General features: G+C 46.3%; 3 protein-coding genes and 1 long non-coding RNA gene across 7 annotated transcripts; 2 read left to right on the plus strand and 2 right to left on the minus strand.

The window, feature by feature from the left end:
• Positions 1-95: 95 nt before the first annotated feature.
• mns1 (meiosis-specific nuclear structural 1) lies at positions 96-2918 on the plus strand. Its single transcript, XM_003970040.3, has 10 exons — positions 96-275; positions 409-606; positions 723-850; positions 947-1049; positions 1157-1386; positions 1586-1802; positions 1886-1993; positions 2077-2334; positions 2425-2550; positions 2615-2918. Exons 1-10 carry the CDS (start codon positions 273-275, stop codon positions 2720-2722), a joined length of 1479 nt encoding a protein of 492 aa, XP_003970089.3. The 5' UTR covers positions 96-272; the 3' UTR covers positions 2723-2918.
• On the minus strand, positions 2917-6514 carry tex9 (testis expressed 9). Of its 3 annotated transcripts, none has more exons than XM_029845959.1 (13): positions 6405-6514; positions 5534-5613; positions 5288-5421; positions 5033-5096; positions 4887-4939; positions 4732-4774; positions 4559-4632; positions 4334-4473; positions 4032-4117; positions 3702-3875; positions 3489-3623; positions 3251-3385; positions 2917-3180 (listed from the first exon to the last, which is right to left on the minus strand). In XM_029845959.1, the coding sequence occupies exons 1-13, from the start codon at positions 6442-6444 to the stop codon at positions 3103-3105; spliced, it is 1236 nt and encodes a 411-aa protein (XP_029701819.1). In that variant the 5' UTR covers positions 6445-6514; the 3' UTR covers positions 2917-3102. The 3 variants fall into 3 exon arrangements, with proteins under 3 accessions (XP_029701819.1, XP_003970090.2, XP_029701820.1); XM_003970041.3 differs by having other exon boundaries at positions 5288-5417; positions 6405-6434; XM_029845960.1 differs by lacking the exon at positions 6405-6514 and adding an exon at positions 6027-6077.
• A 101-nt stretch (positions 6515-6615) lies between these two features.
• LOC101073839 (DNA-binding protein RFX7) lies at positions 6616-18380 on the plus strand. Of its 2 annotated transcripts, XM_029845955.1 has the most exons (10): positions 6616-6881; positions 8491-8524; positions 10551-10636; positions 10757-10879; positions 11442-11558; positions 12031-12115; positions 12263-12470; positions 12733-13013; positions 13214-16413; positions 17585-18380. In XM_029845955.1, exons 1-9 carry the CDS (start codon positions 6742-6744, stop codon positions 16391-16393), a joined length of 4254 nt encoding a protein of 1417 aa, XP_029701815.1. In that variant the 5' UTR covers positions 6616-6741; the 3' UTR covers positions 16394-16413; positions 17585-18380. The 2 variants fall into 2 exon arrangements, with proteins under 2 accessions (XP_029701815.1, XP_029701814.1); XM_029845954.1 differs by having other exon boundaries at positions 13214-18380.
• On the minus strand, positions 11982-13319 carry LOC115251952 (uncharacterized). The gene is made up of 4 exons (XR_003890435.1): positions 13200-13319; positions 12974-13087; positions 12769-12897; positions 11982-12096 (listed from the first exon to the last, which is right to left on the minus strand). It is a non-coding gene; the product is annotated as an uncharacterized lncRNA (long non-coding RNA).
• Positions 18381-20545: the final 2165 nt, after the last annotated feature.

Raw genomic sequence — 20545 nt, forward strand, 5'->3', positions numbered from 1 at the left:
TCTGACATAGACTGTAACTGCTCTAAATCCCCAGTAGGTGGCGCTAATGCTCCCTGAAACTGGTGGTAACCTGCCATGATGCAACAAAAGAAGAAGAGTTCCAAGAGACCGCCTCGTTACCAAGACAACGAAACGCCGCGCGACACCTAGTTAGCGATGGCTAATTTATTATCCTGAAAAGTTGAATTAAAGTTACTTTTTAAAGTTTCGATTTAGAAAATAATAAAGTGGGATAGGTTAGGGAACTCACCTCGACGAAAAACACTGGAAATATGGTAATTTATAATTATTCGGTCAAAGCTAATGTTCCTCATTAGCTTAAAAGCTACAAACACAGTGCTACTCTTACCAGACTACTGTGCTTTCGTTTAAAATATTTCTCGTCCTCCCGTAACGTTTATTGCTCAGAGTCGACACCGACAGGAAAGGTTGATGTGGCAGCGAAGGAGACAGGAAGAGGACAGGCAACAGGAGGCCCAGCGAGTGGACAGAGACAGGCGGCTACAGAGCAGTTTGCTGCAGGAAGAGTCCGTGCACAGGAGGAGATACGAGCGTCAGGTGCAAGAAGAGCTGAAGGAGAGACAAACAGAAGATGCTCTCCTCAAGGTGCACCTGTCCGTCACACCTGTCTGATCACGTGGACAGGAACAGGAACTGTTTGGCCTTGTGTCTCCTTGCTCTAAACTCAAGTGCAGGTCACCCTACTTTGTGTTTCTTGGCAGGCAGAGGAGGAGAGAGTAAACCACGCCAAGCGACTTGAACAAGAGGAGAGAATAGCTAAAGAGCTGAGCCGCATCAAGAATGAGAGAGAGAGGGAGGAGAAAATGAGGCAGTACATCAGGGAGAATAGGTACGCAGTAGGTTACCCTGCTTTAATTGGGGTTACTGTGCAAATCATGCGCTGTGGTTTTCTTGTTATAATTCCTTTACTCCGCTACTTTAAAAGCCCCGAGCTCCGTGAGTTGGAGGCCAAGCTTAAGTCTGCGTATGTGAATAAAGAAAGAGCTGCGCAAATTGCTGAGCAGGAGGCCACGAGGTTTGAGAGGATGGTGAGAACTTTTTCAGATGTTTTGAGGCCTAAACGCTAATGTCACGTATGATAAGATGCCTCCTGACTGCGCATTTACATCAATATTGTGCTTTTCCTTTTTACTAGCGCGAGGAGGAAGACTTTGCCCGTCAAATGAGCAGTGAAGAGGAGCAGGCAGCAGGTGAACAGCAGAAGCTGGATCAGCAACACCAGGAGCAGATGTTGCAGTACCAGAGAGAGCTGGAGCAGCAGCTCCTGGACAACGAGCGCAAGAAACAAGAGGCTTACGAAGAGTTCCTCAAAGAGAAGCTCATGGTTGATGAAATTATCAGGAAGATTTATGAGGAAGATCAGATGTGAGGCATCTATGTGTTATAAATGTTGCACAGTACACACACGTTTGTTTAGTTTAATTGCCTCTATTATAAATGAGTAATTATGCTATTCAATTTTACCTGGTGGAAAATGGTGTTGAAAGAAGTTAAATAATTCCAGAGAATTACACTGAAAAAAAATGATGATCAATTTCTAAAAATCCATTTTCTTTTTTTGTAGGGAGAGACAGATGAAACTAGAGAAGATCAAAGCCACCCAGCAGGAAATTGAAGAATTTAAGAGACGACAGGAGGAGTGGAGATGTTCGGAACGGGAAAGAATGGAGGCCGAGAACAAACGCATCGTGGAGTTCATGAACCTCAAACAGCAGGAGGAGGAAACTCGAATGGAGAAGATGAGAGAGAGAGAAGAGGCCAAGGAGCATCTTCGAAAAGCAGTTCAGACGCCGCCTTAAAACCTCACACTTTTATTACATTTACTAAAATACACGTTCAAGTGCTTCTCTTTCTTGTAACGTAGATGGTTGAGAAGATTGAGGGTGACAAGAGGCAGCGGGAGGAAATGGAGCAGGTCCGTTTAGAACTTTGTCTCGAGCAAGAAGAGGAGGCGAACAGACAAAGAGAAATCGTAAGCGATTTAACGGCGACCGCGGTGGCCCCCCTCCCGATCCCTGCGTAGGGGGTGTCTCATGTGAAACCTTCATCCAACAGGAAGCGATGGAGAAGAAGATCAGGCAGAGGATGATGATGGAGCGGGCCTACCAGGAGGCCGCGGCTTTTAAAGAGATGAGAATGCAGGCTGAAAAAGAGGAAGAAGAGCACTTCAGGAGAATGATGATGGCCAAGTTTGCAGAGGACGACCGCATCGATCAGATGAACGCCCAGAGGCGCCGCATAAAGCAACTCGAGCACAGACGTGAGGTGGAGAGACTGATAGAAGACAGGAGACGGCAGCAGGAGGCTGAGAAGGTGCAGCAGACTTTGTGTCCGCAGATCCTGAGCTGGTTATTTGAAATGTAACAGAAACTGCGTTGATAATTACATGAAAATCTCTTAAAGGAACTGGAGGCGCAAGAAAGAGCGATCGAGGAGCAAAAAGAGGCGCTGCGTAGAAAGATAGTGGAAGAGGAGAGGCAGAAACTGCTGAAACGCCACGCAGAGGAGCTCTTGGGATACCTCCCCAAGGTGCGTCTGGGGGGGAACGTTCAATGGTTCAATCAACAAAGGTATAACGATCGTTTATTCTCAGGGGCTGCTTCAAGAAGGGGACCTGCAACATTTTAATGAAGACTTTAGAAGACATTTTGAAGCACGACAAGCAGACGTCTTCTCTGAAGATGGCCTGGAGGATGATTAGAGGACGACGTGTCGCATCCCGCCGCTAGATGGCAGTGTTGCGTCGTGGTAATTAAGCCTCGCTAGACCGAGAGGACTTCAACTCCTGGAAGAAGCTTCGTCAAAAATCAATCTGGATGTCATTAAAATTCGGCGGTATCTCTGACTTTTGTCCAATGTGTTTCAGTGTTTTAAATTAAAACAACTCAATCAATCAATCAATCTTTATTTATATAGCGTCTGTTACAATCAAAATTGTTTCTCGGTGCTTTACAGAATCCAACGGTTCATGTTGGCTTAAAGGGATAAGTTGCGTATTTCTGCCTTCGTGCCAACGTGTCTGACTCGAACCTTTTTGTTTCCAGCACTATGTTGAGCAGCTTCTCCCCAGATCCTCCGACTTCACGACGGTCCCCAGTCCAGAGCGCTTGTGAACTCCTCTTCTTGGAACGACAGCAGTTTGGCAGCTTCAAAATGCATCTGCACAACAGGGCCGAGGCGGGCGTTTCAAACGGTGCTCGCATTTCGGCGCAGCCACGTCCCAACTCACCTTCTGCCTGTTGAGGACGTCGATGAGTTTGAGCTGTTTCTTGAAGGCTAGAATCAGCTCCTCTTTCTGTTTCCTCAGCAGTTTGTTTTCAGCCAGCAGATTCTCTTTACTCCGATGTTCCTCGCCGATCTTGTCCTTGTTGGGACAGAGTTTATGCAGTTAGAACTCATCCTCCACCAAACTTAAGAAGAACAGTTTGAACGTGTGATCATTTAGACCATTCTGGCTTTGTCCTCACCGCGCTCATCTGGTTCATTCTGTTGATTTGAGCCTTCACCTTCTCCAGCTCCTCCAGCGCTCTGTTCAGACGCACCTCTGTGCTGCTGTGGCTGGTTGCCGCCTGCTTGTGGGATTTATTCAGATCTTCCAGCTCCTGCACAACCCAGAAGTTCTCGTGTCAGATTTTTTAACTGCGTCCCATTGAGAACCGGTGGTTCTTGTCGTTTCGGACCTTCTTCAGAGCGCACACTTCCAGCCTCAGAGCGTCGCAGTTCCTGGAAGACTCGTCTGCGGAGGCTCTGTGCTTCTCAATCTGCACTTTCTGGATGCTGATTGTTTTCTGCAGCTTCGCTCCATCATCCTCCAGCTCCTTGATCGTAGCCCTGAGCTTGTCATTCAAGTCGTCCTGCGACAGCCGACGGTGGGTGTTGTGGTACCAAAACACAGATGTCACATGACCAGTTGGACCGGGCACACATGACACACAGCATGTGCAGAGTTCTATAGGGCGTAGATCTGAGTGTGTGAGTGTAAATATGCACACTTGTTCGTCTAGCTTTACCTTTTTGTAGTATTCACTGGAGAGCTGGTCCAGTTCTTCCTGCATGATTCGTACTTTTGCCCTCAAAACGTGCACCCGAGCATCCGCTGTTATCGCGTAAAACAGGAACACAAAGTGAATTTGGAGGCCAATGAAAAGCCGACGTTCATGCACCGTTTAGAAAAAACAACATTTTTCCGCAAAATGATTCTTATTTATGATTCTTGAGTGACAATAACAGTTAGTCCATTCAAAAAAGCCATAATTGTTCTACTGATACCCTGCTAGTGCCAAGAATGTCTAAACAAAGATGTGAACGCTACCTATTCTCTCTCCAGCGTTAAACTCTGAAGCTCTGCTAAACGCCCCATGGTCCACCTCTTCCTCCATCCCACTGATCACGTTGGCCAGAAGCTGCTCAGGAGATCCCACTATATCATTAATGTGATGCGCTTCGGAGCTTCTGGAGTCAAACGCGACAACTTTAAACCATTAAAAACCCGATGCTGAAACAAATCTCAATGGCTCCTGAGAGTAATCAACCTCACCGTGTTTTGGAATGTGGCTCTTTTCCAATGTGCATGTTTTTAAATGCTGATGTCACTTCTTTGTTAGACACCATCTGAGAAAACGTATAAAAAGTATAGAAGGAACGAGCAGCTGTCAGCTGTTTTCAGGGGTGAACAGCTCAGATAATATAAGTTTAGCTGTCATCTTGTACCTTCACACTGGGATCCTTCAGTTTGCGCTGATTATGCTTTAATCTGAAGGCGGTAACACAAATTTACAACATAAATAAAGGAATGAATCACTATTAATAATCAGTCCTTTACTTTAGCATCATTTTAAGGACAGCATTAAAGAAAAATGTTTTACCTTGGCTCCTCTTCATCAGTGGTGTCCGTGAGCAGCACTTCATTATGTTCCCTCTGCAGGACCAGAATGCAACAACACAAATGCAGGTCGTTTAACACTTGTCAGTATATCTGTGTAGATTCTCTTGTCAGTATAATGAATCTCACCATAAGCTGATCAGCCTGTTTAACTGTGTCGGCCACTTTGGCTTCCAGCTCTGCATTCATCTGTCTGAAGGAAAAGAAAGAGAAAAACCTGCATTTTTGGTGTCCAGTTCAAACTTCCATGACCCAACTGGCCAGCAGTAAATATAAAACACCGTTGTGATACAGGAAGTGACGTCACGAGGTTTTAGAACCGGATCCTTTCACAAGTCGAACTTATTTGTTTGAATTTAAGGAATGATGGTGAGATTCTTTTACTTGTACTCTTCCTCCTTGGTTAGAAGGTCCTCGGTCCACATTGTGGTTGGACCACAGGCTGATTTTACACGAGGCGTCACATCAGCACCCACGGATCTGTCAGCTTTACCGCTGGAACACGGACGTTTTACTGTCTACGGGAGGAAAAACAGACTTAGATTTTACTGGGGGAAAAACTTCTCTAACTTCTCTAACAATTTTAATGAATTTATGTTAAAATAAAATTGAAATAGTGGTGGAACAGACCTGTGATGGACGACCCTTTTTATTGCAAGTTGCCGGAGCCATCACCACCCGGAGTTCTGGTTGCGTAGCAACTGTTTGGTCTTTAAAACACACAGTACGGTGGCCGTAAGCAGACAAACCGAGGCGAAGCCTAAATAATGGCAAACTTTTGTTGAAAAGGAGGGATTGTACAAAATAGAAAAAAAAAACTGCACCAACCCGTTATTTCCCTCATGCTTCCATACAGCTGCCAGACAAATAGTCACTATATTATCCTGTCATTTATTTTAAACTTTAGGCGTGTCTAAACATTTTAGTGAATCACTAATCCAAACATTTTCCAAAACGTGACAAAGTTCCTTCTTTGGGTTCAAAGAACCAGTCTGCATCAATAACAGTCGAGAGCCAGCAACAACACTCAAATGAATCCTTTAGTGGCTTTTTCAATCAAAATTTTATTCATTTAATTTGAACCATTCACAGGTCCAACATCCTATTAAATCCGCCCATTGACCTCTCTGTTAACGCCACATTCCTGATCAGGGTCGCAGCAGTTTATCCCCCCCTCCCTCCCGTCTGACAGGCAGGAACGCCCCACGGACAGGGCACTTCACTCATTTCTAGGGGCAATTTAGAATCTCCAGCGGAGCAAATGTGCCCGCGCAGGATGGAAGCGAAAATCTGAGTTAAACAGCGGCCGGAAGCCGCTTCTCAAAGCGACCGTGGCCCTCGCAGCAACCACGTGGCGCCAGTCGGTGCACAATCCGTGAGGAGCCGCACACTGAAGGCACGCCGGACGCGTCCACTCGGGACTCCTGCCTGGCGCTTGCATGTTGTTTTTAATTCCAGCGACCGCCAGTGCGCATGCGCACGCCCCGCAGCCACTACTCACCCTGCACATGCAGCGAAATCCCATAACGCGAGGGGCACATCACAGCGCAGGTCCCGCACGTTTAAGCTCCCGTCGCTGTTTACGTCTACTTTTATTCCGAATGCATGCACCTGCTCGCGCTGGAGGCTGACCCGTGATTTATGTGTCTCGCGGCTTCACTCGTTTGCCAAGTGTTGTCTTTAAAACGAGGGATGCCGGAGCCGCACTGGGCGGCGATAACAACAGGGCGCGCTGCTGTCCCGCTAGCACCACACAGCCCCCCGGTCCATGTCGCCTAACTTCCCCGGGTGAGTACTCTCGTCCAGTCCTGCCAAGAAAGTCCCCAAGAGCCGCCGAGATGGACGAGGACGCGCAGCCGCAGCCGCAGCCGCAGCAGCCGGAGCCGGAGCGCGGGGAGCGGAGCGTGGCCGGCCTACTCCCCGGGCTGCAGGGCGCCGAAGCCAGCGCGCTGCAGCTCCGGATCAAGAACTCCATCTGGTGAGGAGGCGTTCAAAGACCTGTGTTGCTTTAGGTTTAAACTGCCCCGGCACAACAACAACAACAACAACTTTCGCCAGGTTTTAAATGAGGGTCACCGGGTTACCAGTTACCTCATGTTGGGAGAATCCTGTGAAATGTCAGTAAACTAATGATCCAGAGCATCATCACATAACCTCTACCTGAAGATGGAGTGACCGTTTGGTGCTGAATGTAAAGATGCCTACCTGTTGTTTAGCAACGGATGAGCCACAGGGTGACTTCACAACTGCATGAGGGCAGATGTTGCAGCTCTTTATTTACAGTATGTTCCACGGTGCTCAGATATCAGCTGATAGGTGAGCGGAGAGTAATTAGGGATTTGGCACTGGACGTTACTACAATAGGATGTTAAAAACTAACCAGCTGTAACTGACGGTCCAATAAAAAGTGTTGCTCTATGCCCATTTTTACATATATAGATATATTTGATGAACGTGCGAATGTAATAGTTCATTTCGTAATGTTTTCTAAGGCAAGAATGTCATGTTAAGTGATTATTACATACAAAATTGTGTTCAGTTTCACGCAAAATCCTAAAAGTTTTGTATGGAAACATGGTGTCCTAAATGCTAAGTGAACATCTGATACGTTTAAGCTGTTAATATAATGGAAAATAAGATGTTTACTGTCTCGTAAATAAGGAGAAGCCAGGAACATTTCTATGATTTTAAGTCTAACTGAGGGGGGAAATGAGCGCCTTCTTTATTTTTCTATTTCAGGCCGTGGTCGTAATCTCTTCACTTGTAAATGTGAAGGAACATAAATACTCATCAGTTAAATATCAAACAGCTCTTAAATGTCAAAAGGTTGAACTTGGGGGCAGCGAGCTGAACTTTCCGCCGCTTGCTCCTCAAATTTGACGTTCACCTCAGCAAACCGGGTCAAGGTTCAGCGAGTTCACCTGTGGCCATCGCTCCCCCGAGCCTTTACATCCGGGGATGGAATCATCCCGGGAGCCTCCGTGGGCCCTAAATGGGGCAGCTTTAAAGGACTTTGAGTTCTCCATTCTTTTGCCCCTCGCAGTCTCAGGAGTCATTCAGTATATCTGCTAAATCTGCCCCACAAACAGCTTAGCGACGGCCTTTCATCGCTGGCTAATCTTTGGCCGCCTGGTAACAGTAAATTAAAGTGAACTGTTCTGGTCGAGTCCTTAAATGAGACTTAACCTTCCGTCTCACAGTAAACAACAACCAGACCTGTTGTCCGATTAGGAATCAGATCAGGGGGAGTTATTCATATCGCTCCTTGGCAGCAGGTCGTCTTTGTAATCGCTGTCAGGTGAACGCGTCGCGTCTTCTTCCGTACCTTCATATGATGGCTGCGTTCCTTCAGTGTGGCTTCAATGGGATTAAACGGGAGAGTCTATGGAACGAGGGGGCCGAGAGGCCTCCCTCCATCTTTACATACGACAACATGTGTTTGTGGTGTTGGGAGACGTGACGTGAGAGATGCTGGAGGCTCACCTCATACCACGCATTCCTCTGCTTTATAAATAAATACAGTTTAGACACAAGCACTCGTGTTACACCAGCTCCAAACTCATTTATTCTCTCTCTTTGTTTTTCAGCAAATCTGTTCATTCAAAAGTGGAAAATATTCTGGTGAGTATTATTAATGGTTCCAGTCTAAATGCTGCTTTTAAATGACCCCCCCCCCCCCCCCCTTATTTTTAATTTTGATTTGTTGGAGGCTATGAAGGTTCTTATACAAAGGTTAGAATTATCCACATCTTATCTGAAATTTACAGTCATAAACCAGATTGAGGCTTTTAGGATTAGCCTCAAACTTGGAGAAAAGTATCTTTTATGTTGGATATCAGCCCAAAGGAGGACAGTGAAGGGGCTTAAACTCTGATATTGGTCTAATAAATTCAGATGTTCTTTTTTCTGTGCCTCGGTAAATATGGACTTTTTCCTAATTGCTCAATTGTTTTGTTATTTTGTATATTAATGAGTAGACAAGTAAGAAAAAACTAGTGACTTTACAGGAATCTGCACCATGTCAAGGAAGCAGCAGTTTGACTGTTGAATATTTGACTGTTGAAATTACTGTCTATTCATTTAAATTATGGCTCAGACATCCTCCTCTTATTGGTTGCATATGAGCTGATTCTGACACAGAAAAAAGGCGTAAATCATTTAAATCCAGTTTTGTTTTGGTCCCTTGAACACATAACAGAATAACGCCACTTTAAAACTTCTTCTCTTAAGCCAAAACACACTAGCTCAAACCACTAGCATTGTTAAAATAATTAACTTTATACCTCATTAGCTAACGCTCTCTTGTTCATTACTACGGTAACAGCTGCAGGGAGGTGGGTGTGTAAGGGGGGTGGGGGTCCCTCAGATTGATCCTATGGACATGCAGAATGTGAATGAATGACGCACGTATCTCAGATCAGGCAGAGTTTGTGTGGATGTTGTAGAGTTTGATGTCGTTAGCCGTTAGCGTGCTGCAGCGTTCACAGGTCATCAGAAGAGAAGAACAGAATAGATTTTATTCTCGGTAGCCAATTAAGAGCGTGGAGGCATGTTGGAAGGGGATATACCCTCGGCCCGTCCCAGGAGAAGGGCATTCACTGTCGCTGTGCGTCTGTCTGCAGCCATTTATGTCGTATGCATTGATGCGCTCTTGTGTCCCTGCTGTACTTTTATATGAATGCAGTATATTTATACATTTGTTGAACATCTATTTATACCTTAACAGTCCGAGGCTCAGATACTGAATTAAAAAAGTCCTCATCTGTTCGCCAGAGAGCTCCTGTTGGTGTCATTGAACTGTGGAAGCAGAGTTTCTCTATCACACAGCATTGTTTTAACCAGTTACCTGAAATGCTCCCATGGTGATTATTGCATATTGATTCTTCATATATATGTTATACTGTCATGGCTCCGCTGGCGTGTGCTGCCGTTAAAGCAGCAGAATTTAAACTGCTCCGTCTTCACACTCTCATGTTTCTTTATGCCTCTGAAGAGTCTGGTTAAAAGGCGCTGCACACTGTCGCTCCGTCCTCCCGAGGGACACGGGGAATGTTACTGACATGGAGAGTGTGCGTGTTTCATTTACGGAGGAGAGGTGGAAACGTGTTATTAGCAGCATGTAGCGCGCCCTGTTCTGCTCCTTTACTGAGGAATTACACTTGCATACAACATAGGTAGCAGTTGTAATGAGGATGAAAAAGTGAATGACACAAGGAGGAGCCAGACACTGAAGGAGACATTAGAATAAATCTGCATTTTATGAGTCTCAATCCGTTCTAATCTAACCGGGTTTTATACTGGTTGGTGTACAAAGTTTTCAGTCACTCTTTAGTTTGTCTGGATGGATGGATGATGGATGGATGGATGGATGGATGGATGGGTGGATGGGTGGGTGGGTGGATGGATGATGGATGGATGGGTGGATGGATGGATGGATGGATGGATGGTGGATGGGTGGGTGGGTGGGTGGATGATGGATGATGGATGGATGGATGGATGGATGGGTGGGTGGGTGGATGGATGGATGGATGATGGATGGATGGATGGTGGATGTGATTCCTTTGGCCCACATGAGTAGAATCCTGTCTGTGCTCCATTTGAGAAACACTAATTGCTAATTACTCATTTCTCTCCTTTCTCTTCTCAGCAAGATATTGAGAAGTTCTCGGACATCGAAAAGCTCTACCTGTACCTTAAACTACCTTCTGGTCCCGGCAGTAGTGTTGAAAAAAGGTAAGGAAAGAGCTGTTCTCAAACCTAGATATTGAACGGGACATTTGTGAACCACTCCAATGCATTTTTAGACATTATGTGAAATGTTACTGATGTGACCTCCTGGGGCCTGTTGTCCAGTGACCAGGGTGCCCTGTCGTCCAGTCGCACCCAGCAGATGCACGCGTTCAGCTGGATCCACAATCATCTGGAGGAATACCCAGAAACCTCTCTCCCAAAGCAGGAGGTGTACGATGAATACAAGTAGGTGGAAATACGACGCCGCAAATCACTCACAGCAGATTAAATCAATTAAACCTCAGTTTATTTCCTTTACACGCGTAATCACTGATCGTCACCTGTTCGTTGGAGTGATTTTAAAGTTTGAGACCATTTCATCTGCAAATCCTACACAAGCGTTGGTATAAATAGACCCGGCAGGCTTTGGAATCACCGAGAACAGCATGTGTTGGTAACATTAGAATGGAAAGTCTGAGGCAGCCATTGAAACGCACGGACCGTGTTATGTAAGTGCCTTTTTAACGGCACCAGATCAGAAATACAGCACCACCCAGAAATATTGGCACCTTCCGAGCAGAGAGCTGAAAAGGCTTGAAAGATGCAGAACACGCCTCATTCTTCTACCATGACGAATCGCACTCGTTGCTAAATTATGAGAGGTGTCGATTTATTTCAGATTCATAGTTCAATTGGATTTGGGTCAGAGGGGCAAGAGGGGTATATACGAGTTGTTCTCCCCCTCAGATTGGTAACGAGCGTATTGTTCCTGTGTCTTTAATCCAATTTGTTTTATACTATGTTTCAGGAGCTTCTGTGACAATCTGAATTATCATCCTCTGAGTGCTGCGGACTTTGGAAAAATGATGAAAAACGTCTTCCCGAACATGAAGGCTCGTCGACTGGGCATGAGGGGAAAATCTAAATATCCTTCCCTGGAATGTATTGTGGCAGTCTGGCCTCTGTCTCTGGTCTCAAACCACCTGCTGTTGCGGTTCATAAGTTCTCTAAATATAGATGGGAAATGAAATGAAGTCCTTCTCCCTCCATCCAAAGTAGAGGCGTAACACAGGCGCCCCTCAGGGGGCGCTCACTGTGATCTTGACCTTCATGAAATAGCTATTGAAATTCGATATTATTTATAAAATTAAAGGTGGCGCCACCTTCATGGCCAGTTTTACTCAGCCACAACAATCCTTTATGTGCGAAACCATCATGATAAAAACGACTAAAGCAATATAAACCTGAGCAGCAAATACATCATCATCAATAATATAGGACCAACTGTCGCCAGTGTCAGTGTATTAAGAACAGAAGGTACAGCATGTTGTCAGTACAGTGTGTGTTTATTACCCTGATGAGCATGTTCCATAATGTTGACCTTAACAGCGGCTAACATATTGCTATAGTGGCCTAAGGAAGAGGCCCTTTGTTCAGATGCCGTCTTTGCCCAGTCTGGATTTCTGTAAAAAAGGGGAGGATGTAAGTAAAATAGAAGTCCTGGTATCGCTCTGTAATGCTGATAGAAGTTCTGTTGACACTGATAGCAGTTATCTGTTGCCAGCTACCAGCATTCTCCCTGCAAGAGTCAAGAATAAATGTGTAAAATTCTTATTTTTCGCTCTCCAGTGTGATGTCAGCGAGGCACCAGGACAGCTGAGCAACATTAAGGAGGATGTTCAGTTTGCAGCCTGTGACCTGGTGTGTGAGTGGGCCCAAAAGGTGCTGAAACGCCAGTTTGATGCTGTTGAGGACTTGGCGCGCTTCCTAATAGACAGTCATTACATCAGCAACAAGTCTTTGGCAGCTCTCACCATCACAGCCAGTACAGCCTCAGGTAGGAACCAGTCAGCGTTCATTCATTTAGAAACGGAGAAGTGGCGCCCTCTAGTGGCACAGCTGCCTCTGATAGTCTTTCACGTTTATAAGATTATGTCCTGTATCATAAATGTAACTTTACAGAAACATTTATATATTTTGAACAATCTGTTACTGTTACTTTTTGGGCTATCTAATATCAGCCTTGTAAATTTTAAGCTTAAATATTGGCATTAAACACACTTTTGTAATGAGTGTATGACCCTGTTTCTTATATTTAGATGTAAATGCTTCCCAGTCGGTGTCAGCATTCGTACCAGCTGCTGAGGTTCACTCCTTTCAGCCTAATGTGAGCATCCTGTCATCACCTTCCGTGGATGCAAAGCAGCAGCTGCAGAGGAAAATCCAGAGGAGGCAACAAGAGCAGAAGCTACATTCTCCCCCACCTGGAGAGGGACAAATGAAGAAGGCTGATGATGGCGCGCCGTGCACCAGCCCCGCCCCACAGTCACCCCAGCCCACCATAGGCATCATGGTCGCTGCTGTCCCGAGTCCCATCACAGTGAGTCGGAGGCGTTACCCTGCTGGCTTCAGACTGACTCTTTGAATCCAGCCAATCTAAAGTCTTGTGTGTATCTAAATGTGCATGAAAAACGTCATCATATCATTATCAGAGTCATTGCAGATTTTGTAAAATAGTTATTCTGGAACCCATGCTCTTGAATTTTTTTTTAGAATGGGACTTTACTTTTCTCTGTGCAGGTACAGCAAAACGCCGCCCAGTTCATCTCCTCTAGTCCAGGTGGAATGGCAGAAAACAAAATGCTGCCCATTAACATTCAAATGGTGACCCAGCCGGTGCAGGCACTGAAACAGGGGCCCCCGTCAGCCCAAAATATCCTCTGCAGTCCCTCCGCAGAGCGCTCTGCTCGACAGCGCTATGCTCAGATCCTGCCCAAGCCTTCGGCCACAACGGCCATAGCGTTGCGTTCCCCCTCCACCATGATCATTGGCAACAGTCCCATTAAAACTGTGATGACCACTTGTCATGTCAGTCCGGTTAGTTTAGTCAAGATGACTCCTGTGTCGCTCGCGCTGAGCAGCAGCTGCTCCACTACATCTCTCTCTAATAGCAGTCTGCTGTCAGCATCTGCAGGCATTAGCATCCCCGCTGGAGGCCAAGACATCGGCCACAATCAGAACATGAGGAGCAATTCCGCAGCCCCTATTCTGGCCCCAGTGGCGAGGCCGGGGCAAGCTGCTGAGCCCCATGCCGTTGATGTTGAAATGGAAGTTGAAGCCATACACAAAAACAGTCAAGCGCGATCTCAGAGCAGTCTAATTTTGGCGCAGGAAGCACTGACAAGCAGGGCAGGAGGGGCTGTTCAGAGGGCTTCCAGCGTGCCCATACCTCACACCAGAGGCTTCCTGAGCGTGGAAGAACTCTCCAGCACTAGTTGCAATGAAACGTCTTTCTCAAACACCAACTCTCTGGCAGCTGCTGGCAGCAGCAATAGTAGCGTTGGTAATGCGAGCACTTTGCAGTTATTTCCCTCGAATCAGAACAGCAATTCTCTTCCTTTGCCAAACACTGAGCGATCCGCCTTATTGGAGGAACAGAACTGTTTTATATCAAAAGGGCTTTTGTCCACCAAGACGCTCCGAAAACGCTCAGGTGTCAGCCCAGACCTTTCCCCGGTCAAAAGGGTCTATATGCCCCTGCAGGCAGCAGAGGGCGCTGTTGATTTTGGATCCGGGGTTTGGAACCTCCCCAAGGCGGGAGCTCCGGTTAGGCCAGAAAGTGCACCAGCGTCCCGGGAGGTAGAGATGAAAATGAACTTGATATCGCCCCCTAACGCCCATGCACTCTGCACTTCCTCTTTCAGAGCCAGTGGCTTCTACTCTGTTGCCAAAACACAGAGTTCAATGCAGAGGAAAAACACTTCCACTGTTATGAAAACCAGCAGCTCATGCAGTCACCCATTACAGGCCCACACAATGACGAAGGTGCATGCTCTCCCCAGTAACCCTGGCCTACAGACACATCCGGGTGACAGCGATGCTCTGCGTTCAAAGTCAGCCACAGAGAAGCCGGAAGCTCCACAACAGACTTACACTCAGCCCGGCTCTGCAGCTGAACACTTTTTCAATCACGGTCCCTCATCACATCAGCTGCCTGGGCCCAGCGATACCGACTACTTCCAGTTTGATGATGACGTCACTCAGGACAGCATTGTGGAGGAGCTGGTACAGATGGAAGAACAAATGAAGCTTAACCTGCAGGAGTTCGGAGGCTGTGTCCCGTTTCCAGGCCACCAGCCTGTGATGCAAAGTAACAAAATGGCCGCTCATCAGAACATGACCGCTTACTATCAGACTGCGAGCAGACACAGCAACCCGATCCAAACTCCAACGCCAACTCCTACGCCCACTTCGGACATGATGGGAGGAAGCCGCGGCCTCGCTGGGGAGAGCCCGTGCTCCCACATGGCCTCCACAACTCCAGTGGACAGTGCACTGGGGAGCAGCCGTCACACCCCAGTCGGGACGCCCCACTCCAACTGCAGCAGCACCGTGCCTCCCAGTCCAGTGGAATGCAGGAACCCGTTTGCATTCACGCCAATAAACTCCAGCGTCACGGGGCTTCACGACGGCAGCACGGTCTCAAACAGCCCGGTCAAGCCCATGCAGAGGCCGATGGCGACTCACCCAGACAAGACCAGGCTCGAGTGGATGAATAACAACTACAACAGCAGTGGGAACTTAAACAAGTCAAATGGTGGAATGGGAATCCTCCCCGGCTACCAAGGCCTGATAGGTGATCACTTTCAAAAGCCCCATGCTTTTGCGGTCCCTCACGCTCGGCACTATGACAACCACTTTGGCCGCTTGACTCCCATTTCCCCCGTGCAGCAGCAGGTAGCCAGCATGGCCAACCTGAGTAAGCAGGAGGGGTTCGCCGTACCGGCCCCTCTGGATAACAAAGCCATCAACGCGCCCTCTATGACGTCGCGATGTCGCAGCGTAAGTCCGGCTGTGCATCAGCGGAATCTGGGTGGGAACGCCGGAGGTCTTCCCTACGTGCCTCGTTCAGTCCTCTCTCCCTTTAACTCCCCCGTCACTCCCGAGATGCTGAGCATTTTTGCAAACAGCCAGACGAACGCCGGGGTGCCCGGCGCGGCCCAGAGGAGCCACTCCGTGCCGCTCAACGTTATGATGCAAACGGAGGTTCTGCCCTCTCCCCGCCAGCAGTGCAGCAGCGAAACCCTCTCTGACGTCCTCCTGAGGAAGCTGGAAGGGGAGCTGACTGACACCGTGCAGGGTTTGGGCGTCAGTCACCTGCCCTCCTGCTACACCGCACGCCTAAACCTGACCCAGGTCCTTGAGTCCGAACCCGGCCTGTCTGGAGGAGAAAGCCGGCTCGGTCTGACGGCCCCTGACTCCGGATCCCACAAGTTGCAGAGGACAAGTTACCTCCTAGAAAATGTGATGAATGATCGAATGGTGGTCTCCGCGGGGGACCGTTCGGCCCTGTCAGCTCCTGCAGAGCCGCACCGACAGGCCCGGTCCATGTTGTTATCTCTGAGCGCGCAGCAGCATCCACAGGTGGACTTCAGCTGCACGATGAAGGACCTCCTGATAGACAACAGCCTGATGGCCAGCGACCAGCACATGGACCAATCAGGGCTGACTGTTGGCGGCGCCGACGTCTCCTGTGAAATAGGAATGAAGTCAGAGCTCCCGAGTAGCATCAGCGACTTAAATGCAATGGACACGAACCTTCTCTTTGACCCCAACCAGCAGCAGCAGTTTCAGAACGTCGCGGCCGAGCAGCTGGTGAGCGATCACTTGTTTCAGCAAACTGCCAGCGAGGTGGCTCATTCCGCTGGACTGGACTGGCTGGAGAGCAAAGATCACCCAGCGGTCGGGTTGATGGGCTGAGAGCGGGACCTTTTTCTGGGGTATTTATTTCAGTGTCGTGATTTGTTGTATTTATTTTCCGACCTTTACTGTACATATTCTAATGCAATACTGGACACGGTTCAGTTTAAGTGCCACATTGTACTGCAGCGACGCTGCAGCTCTGGTTCAAATGCTGGACATTTAAGAGGAATCAGAGGTCGTCGCCTCGTGAAGACGTTCACAACGGAAATTACTGAGCAAAAAAAAGTGAACTTTTTACTCGTGTTTGATATTTGCCTGAATTGTTACAGATTTAATATCAAGACAAAAAGCTTAATCAGCTGTGTCTAAATTGTCGGATACTAATATAAATGACCTCATTAAGAGCTAATGCTAATTCAGTATTAAATGAAAAACACATATTGTGTTGATGGAATACTTGCATCTAAAACAAGACATGCAATTTTTTTAACTTTGAATATCAGTTTACATTTGTAAGTTTTTTTTAAGTAGGATTCAAAGTGAATTTTGTTTACCCAAAGACATATTTAAAGGAAACACTTGATTTAGAGAACTTTTTATTGATGACGATTTAAACCTGTGAATAATCGTGTCTGTCAACAATCTGGGCTCTGCTGTAACGAGTCCCAAACAGTAATAATTAAACCTAATTATTAAGTGAGATTTTCAAGCTTTAAACTGAATTCATGTCTTTCAGACATTCAGTCTTTTCAGCTTTACTAAAGAGCCATATAATCTAAAGATCATCCCAAAAATTACATTTTTGATCCTACCAGCAACTTGAACTCTGCACTTTTTTTTGTTAAGTTTGACTTGTTTTCTTACTCTAATCGTGTTCTCGCTGTGGTTCTGCTTTACTTACGGAGGATGAGCTTTGCTCCATTATGGGATGTATTGTTACGCCCAGGGAAGTAAAAGACGAGCCAAAAGCGCTAATGTTTTAGCAATTTACAAAACTGTTACGCAACAGTTGGAGCTATTTTATTATTTGGTGTCTGCACTTTTTCTTTAAGAATAAAATAATTGCGTGACAACGACAATAACCTCTGGCACTTAGGAAATGCATTAATTTATGAAATGGGAACTATGCATTTGAGTTCAAAACAAAGCGTTTTCAGCTGCACTGACAATCTGGAACAGCTGTGTGGTTTTCCCATAAACGCACTGTTTGGTTTGGATAACGGGAGTATTTTTGACCTTCTGCTCCAGAGGACAAACTTGTGTGAGGAAGCAGCCGCTGAGCAGACGGACGTCGCTGTTACTCCCGAGCGTGTTTGAGCCTTATGTCCACACCAAAGACAGATGTGACCTGCACCCAACATCACTCTGTGAGATGGACGCAGCCAAAGTTACTGTACAATTCTGTGCTTAATTTCTAAGGTTTTCAACAGTGGGAGTCACATCAAGACAATTTAGGACTAACTTTGTTTACTGCTGTTGCCGTTTTTATAAATTTAACAGATGAACCGATGTTTATGAAGGCAATAACGTAACGCTGCAAAGTATTTATACGCTGTTTGTTAGAGGTAGACGACTGGCTGTGTTTGTGTAGTCGCCACACTGACTTCATTAGCTGTACAGATCACATGTGGCCCAGTTTCCTGCCTGTTTTTGTTGCATTATTTACAGCGTGTGTAATTCCTACTGCAGCTATAACCTCCTGACCCATCTGGGCTCGTGCATTCACGTCTCTTTCACTTGCACTGTAAGATATTTGATAATTCTAGAAGGTCAAACCCAGCCTAGCCTGGTGTTCCTTTGGTTCTCCTTCAGTTTTGGATCCTCAGTCTTTGTACCGTGTCTGTGAGAACATTAACGTCAGTTTGTTGTTTCACCTCTGACTTTAGCGTTGGATGGAGACTCGTCTGGTGGTGCAGAGCTGTACAACTGCCCTCACTCATCTTGCTGTGACTTGGTATCTTTTTTAACTCAGCCAGTGCTTTATTTAAACAAGGTCTTGCTGATGCTGTTTTATAAAACTAATAAACATTTTTAAGTACCTCTGTATGATGGTGGGGGTCTTCATTAATTACAGACTTGGCTACCTTGATGGGATTTACAGCGTTGACAGTGGACATCCTCCTGAAACCGCCGCTAAGAAGGATGAATAAATAAATCCATGTTGGACCATTTTTCATTGAAATTGTCAATTATTGGTTCGTAAAGTCACCAAACCTCTGGAACAGCTACCGTTGATGGGTGTGATTACTCCCCTTGTGGGGTCTGGTCACCTGTCTGGCAGGACAGAAGTTATTGAAGATGAGGAACATAAAACCTTATCAGATGAAGATGCTGACTTCCACGTGGACTTTCAAGATAACCAGCTATCAATGTACTTGGTTAATTATTCACTGATGACAGTTTATTATCCTTCCATATTTCCAGTTGACACATTTCTGGTGAGCTGTGATTTAGCCGTTATACATGTTAGTTTATCAAAATGCACCAAACTCTGAGGTTTTCTTTCATCTTTTTATTCATCTCTGACATAGATCACAACTATTTCCTGCAAATGGGAAATTGACCAGGGAATTTAATCTATTGTGAGAGAATCAGGTCCACGTTTAACATTAACCCTAAGTTTTAATGTTTATTGTTATGGACATAAGTGGGACGTTTAAAACAAAAAGGGATTTCCTCCTGGGTTTTTTCCTCTCCCTCCCTTTTAAGTGTCCTTAACAAAAGATATCTCCTAATTACTGGAAAGTGTATTTTACTTCAGCTGATAAGGGACATCCCGCCTACAGACGCAATTGTTACTGGAAAAGAGTCAATGCCGTTCCTCCTGAGAGACTGCCAAATATGTCAAAAGGCAGTGATGGGCTGATTAGGAGGGTGTGTCACCTGTCCCAGATCATTCACCTGTGGACTGGAAGGAATCACTTCTGAGAGGGGGCATTTTTCCACTTGGAAAAACCAGCATTGTTATAAACTACCGATGACATAACAACCAGTATCACCAGTGCTGTTTTTAATAAGTAAATGTGTGGTGCATTGATTAGTTATAGATTAATATAGCGATAAACTGGTGAGTTACCCAGGGTCAACCTGCAGGTGTGCAGGGGATCCATAATTCATGCATGTCTACTTTTCCATGATTACCCTGGCTGAAGTGTAGCGATACAGTTTATCACAGGCCTAACGATGTGTCGCGTCATAACACCAGAATAACATTGTGCATGTGGGTCCTCGTGTTGTACCAGCAACACGCGTTAAGCCACTACAGCTACAGTGTGAACAAAAATACCTGCGGGTAAGTTTGAAACTTTGGTATGTAAAATCATATTCAGGGCGTCTGCGTTTGCTGTGGTCACCTTATGGAGAAACACACGGTTTCTCATCTTTTACTTCTGGCGTCCACCACTCATTCAAGATTCAAGATTCAAGATTCAAGAGTACTTTATTGATCCCTTTAGGGGGTGTCCATCAGGGAAATTAGCATCTCCAAAGAAACGTACAGCACTGTACAAAATTTCCCACCACCATTACACCCCATTAAACCTATTAAAGATAATAAAAATATAATAAAATAAGAAATAAAATAGAATAAATTAAAAATAGAATATGAATATAAATATAAAACTATAAAAATGTTCCGGTCCTTCTGTTGGCCCTCCTCCCCCCCTGTGAGGAGTTGAACAGTCTGATGGCTCGGGGGATGATGCATGGTCTACTCAGAATCTGGGAGAAGTTATTATACGGACACCCTCATGTCCTTATGGTGTTCCTCAGGGACGAGCCAGCACACAGTCCAATCATAGAACACCACTCGGGTCCGAGCAGGGAGGCTGTTCCTCCCAATCCCACACCAGCAGTTGACACTTTTTGCCCATGTGAGCGTTGAAGTCCCCCAGCAGAAGAATCAAGTCCCCAGTCAAGTATTGTCGAGTACCCCTCCCAGGGACGCCAGTGAGGTCGGTACTCTGTATTGCTTTTCGGCCAACTGAAAGAGGACTGTCCCCGACAGGAAGGCGCAGGGATGTGACCCTCAACGCTGCCTCTCAACCTCCTGCCCAAGCTCAGGCTCCTTCCCCCAGCAAAACCACATTCCATGTCCCTCTAGCCAGAGGTTTGGTCCGAGGATTGGGTTGTCAAGGCCCCTGAGTTGGGGTTAGGGCAGGGGTGGGCAAACATTTTGATTCGTGGGCCACAATGGGTTCTAACATTTGA

Source organism: Takifugu rubripes, chromosome 13 (assembly GCF_901000725.2).
Source record: "Takifugu rubripes chromosome 13, fTakRub1.2, whole genome shotgun sequence".
NCBI lineage: Eukaryota > Metazoa > Chordata > Actinopteri > Tetraodontiformes > Tetraodontidae > Takifugu > Takifugu rubripes.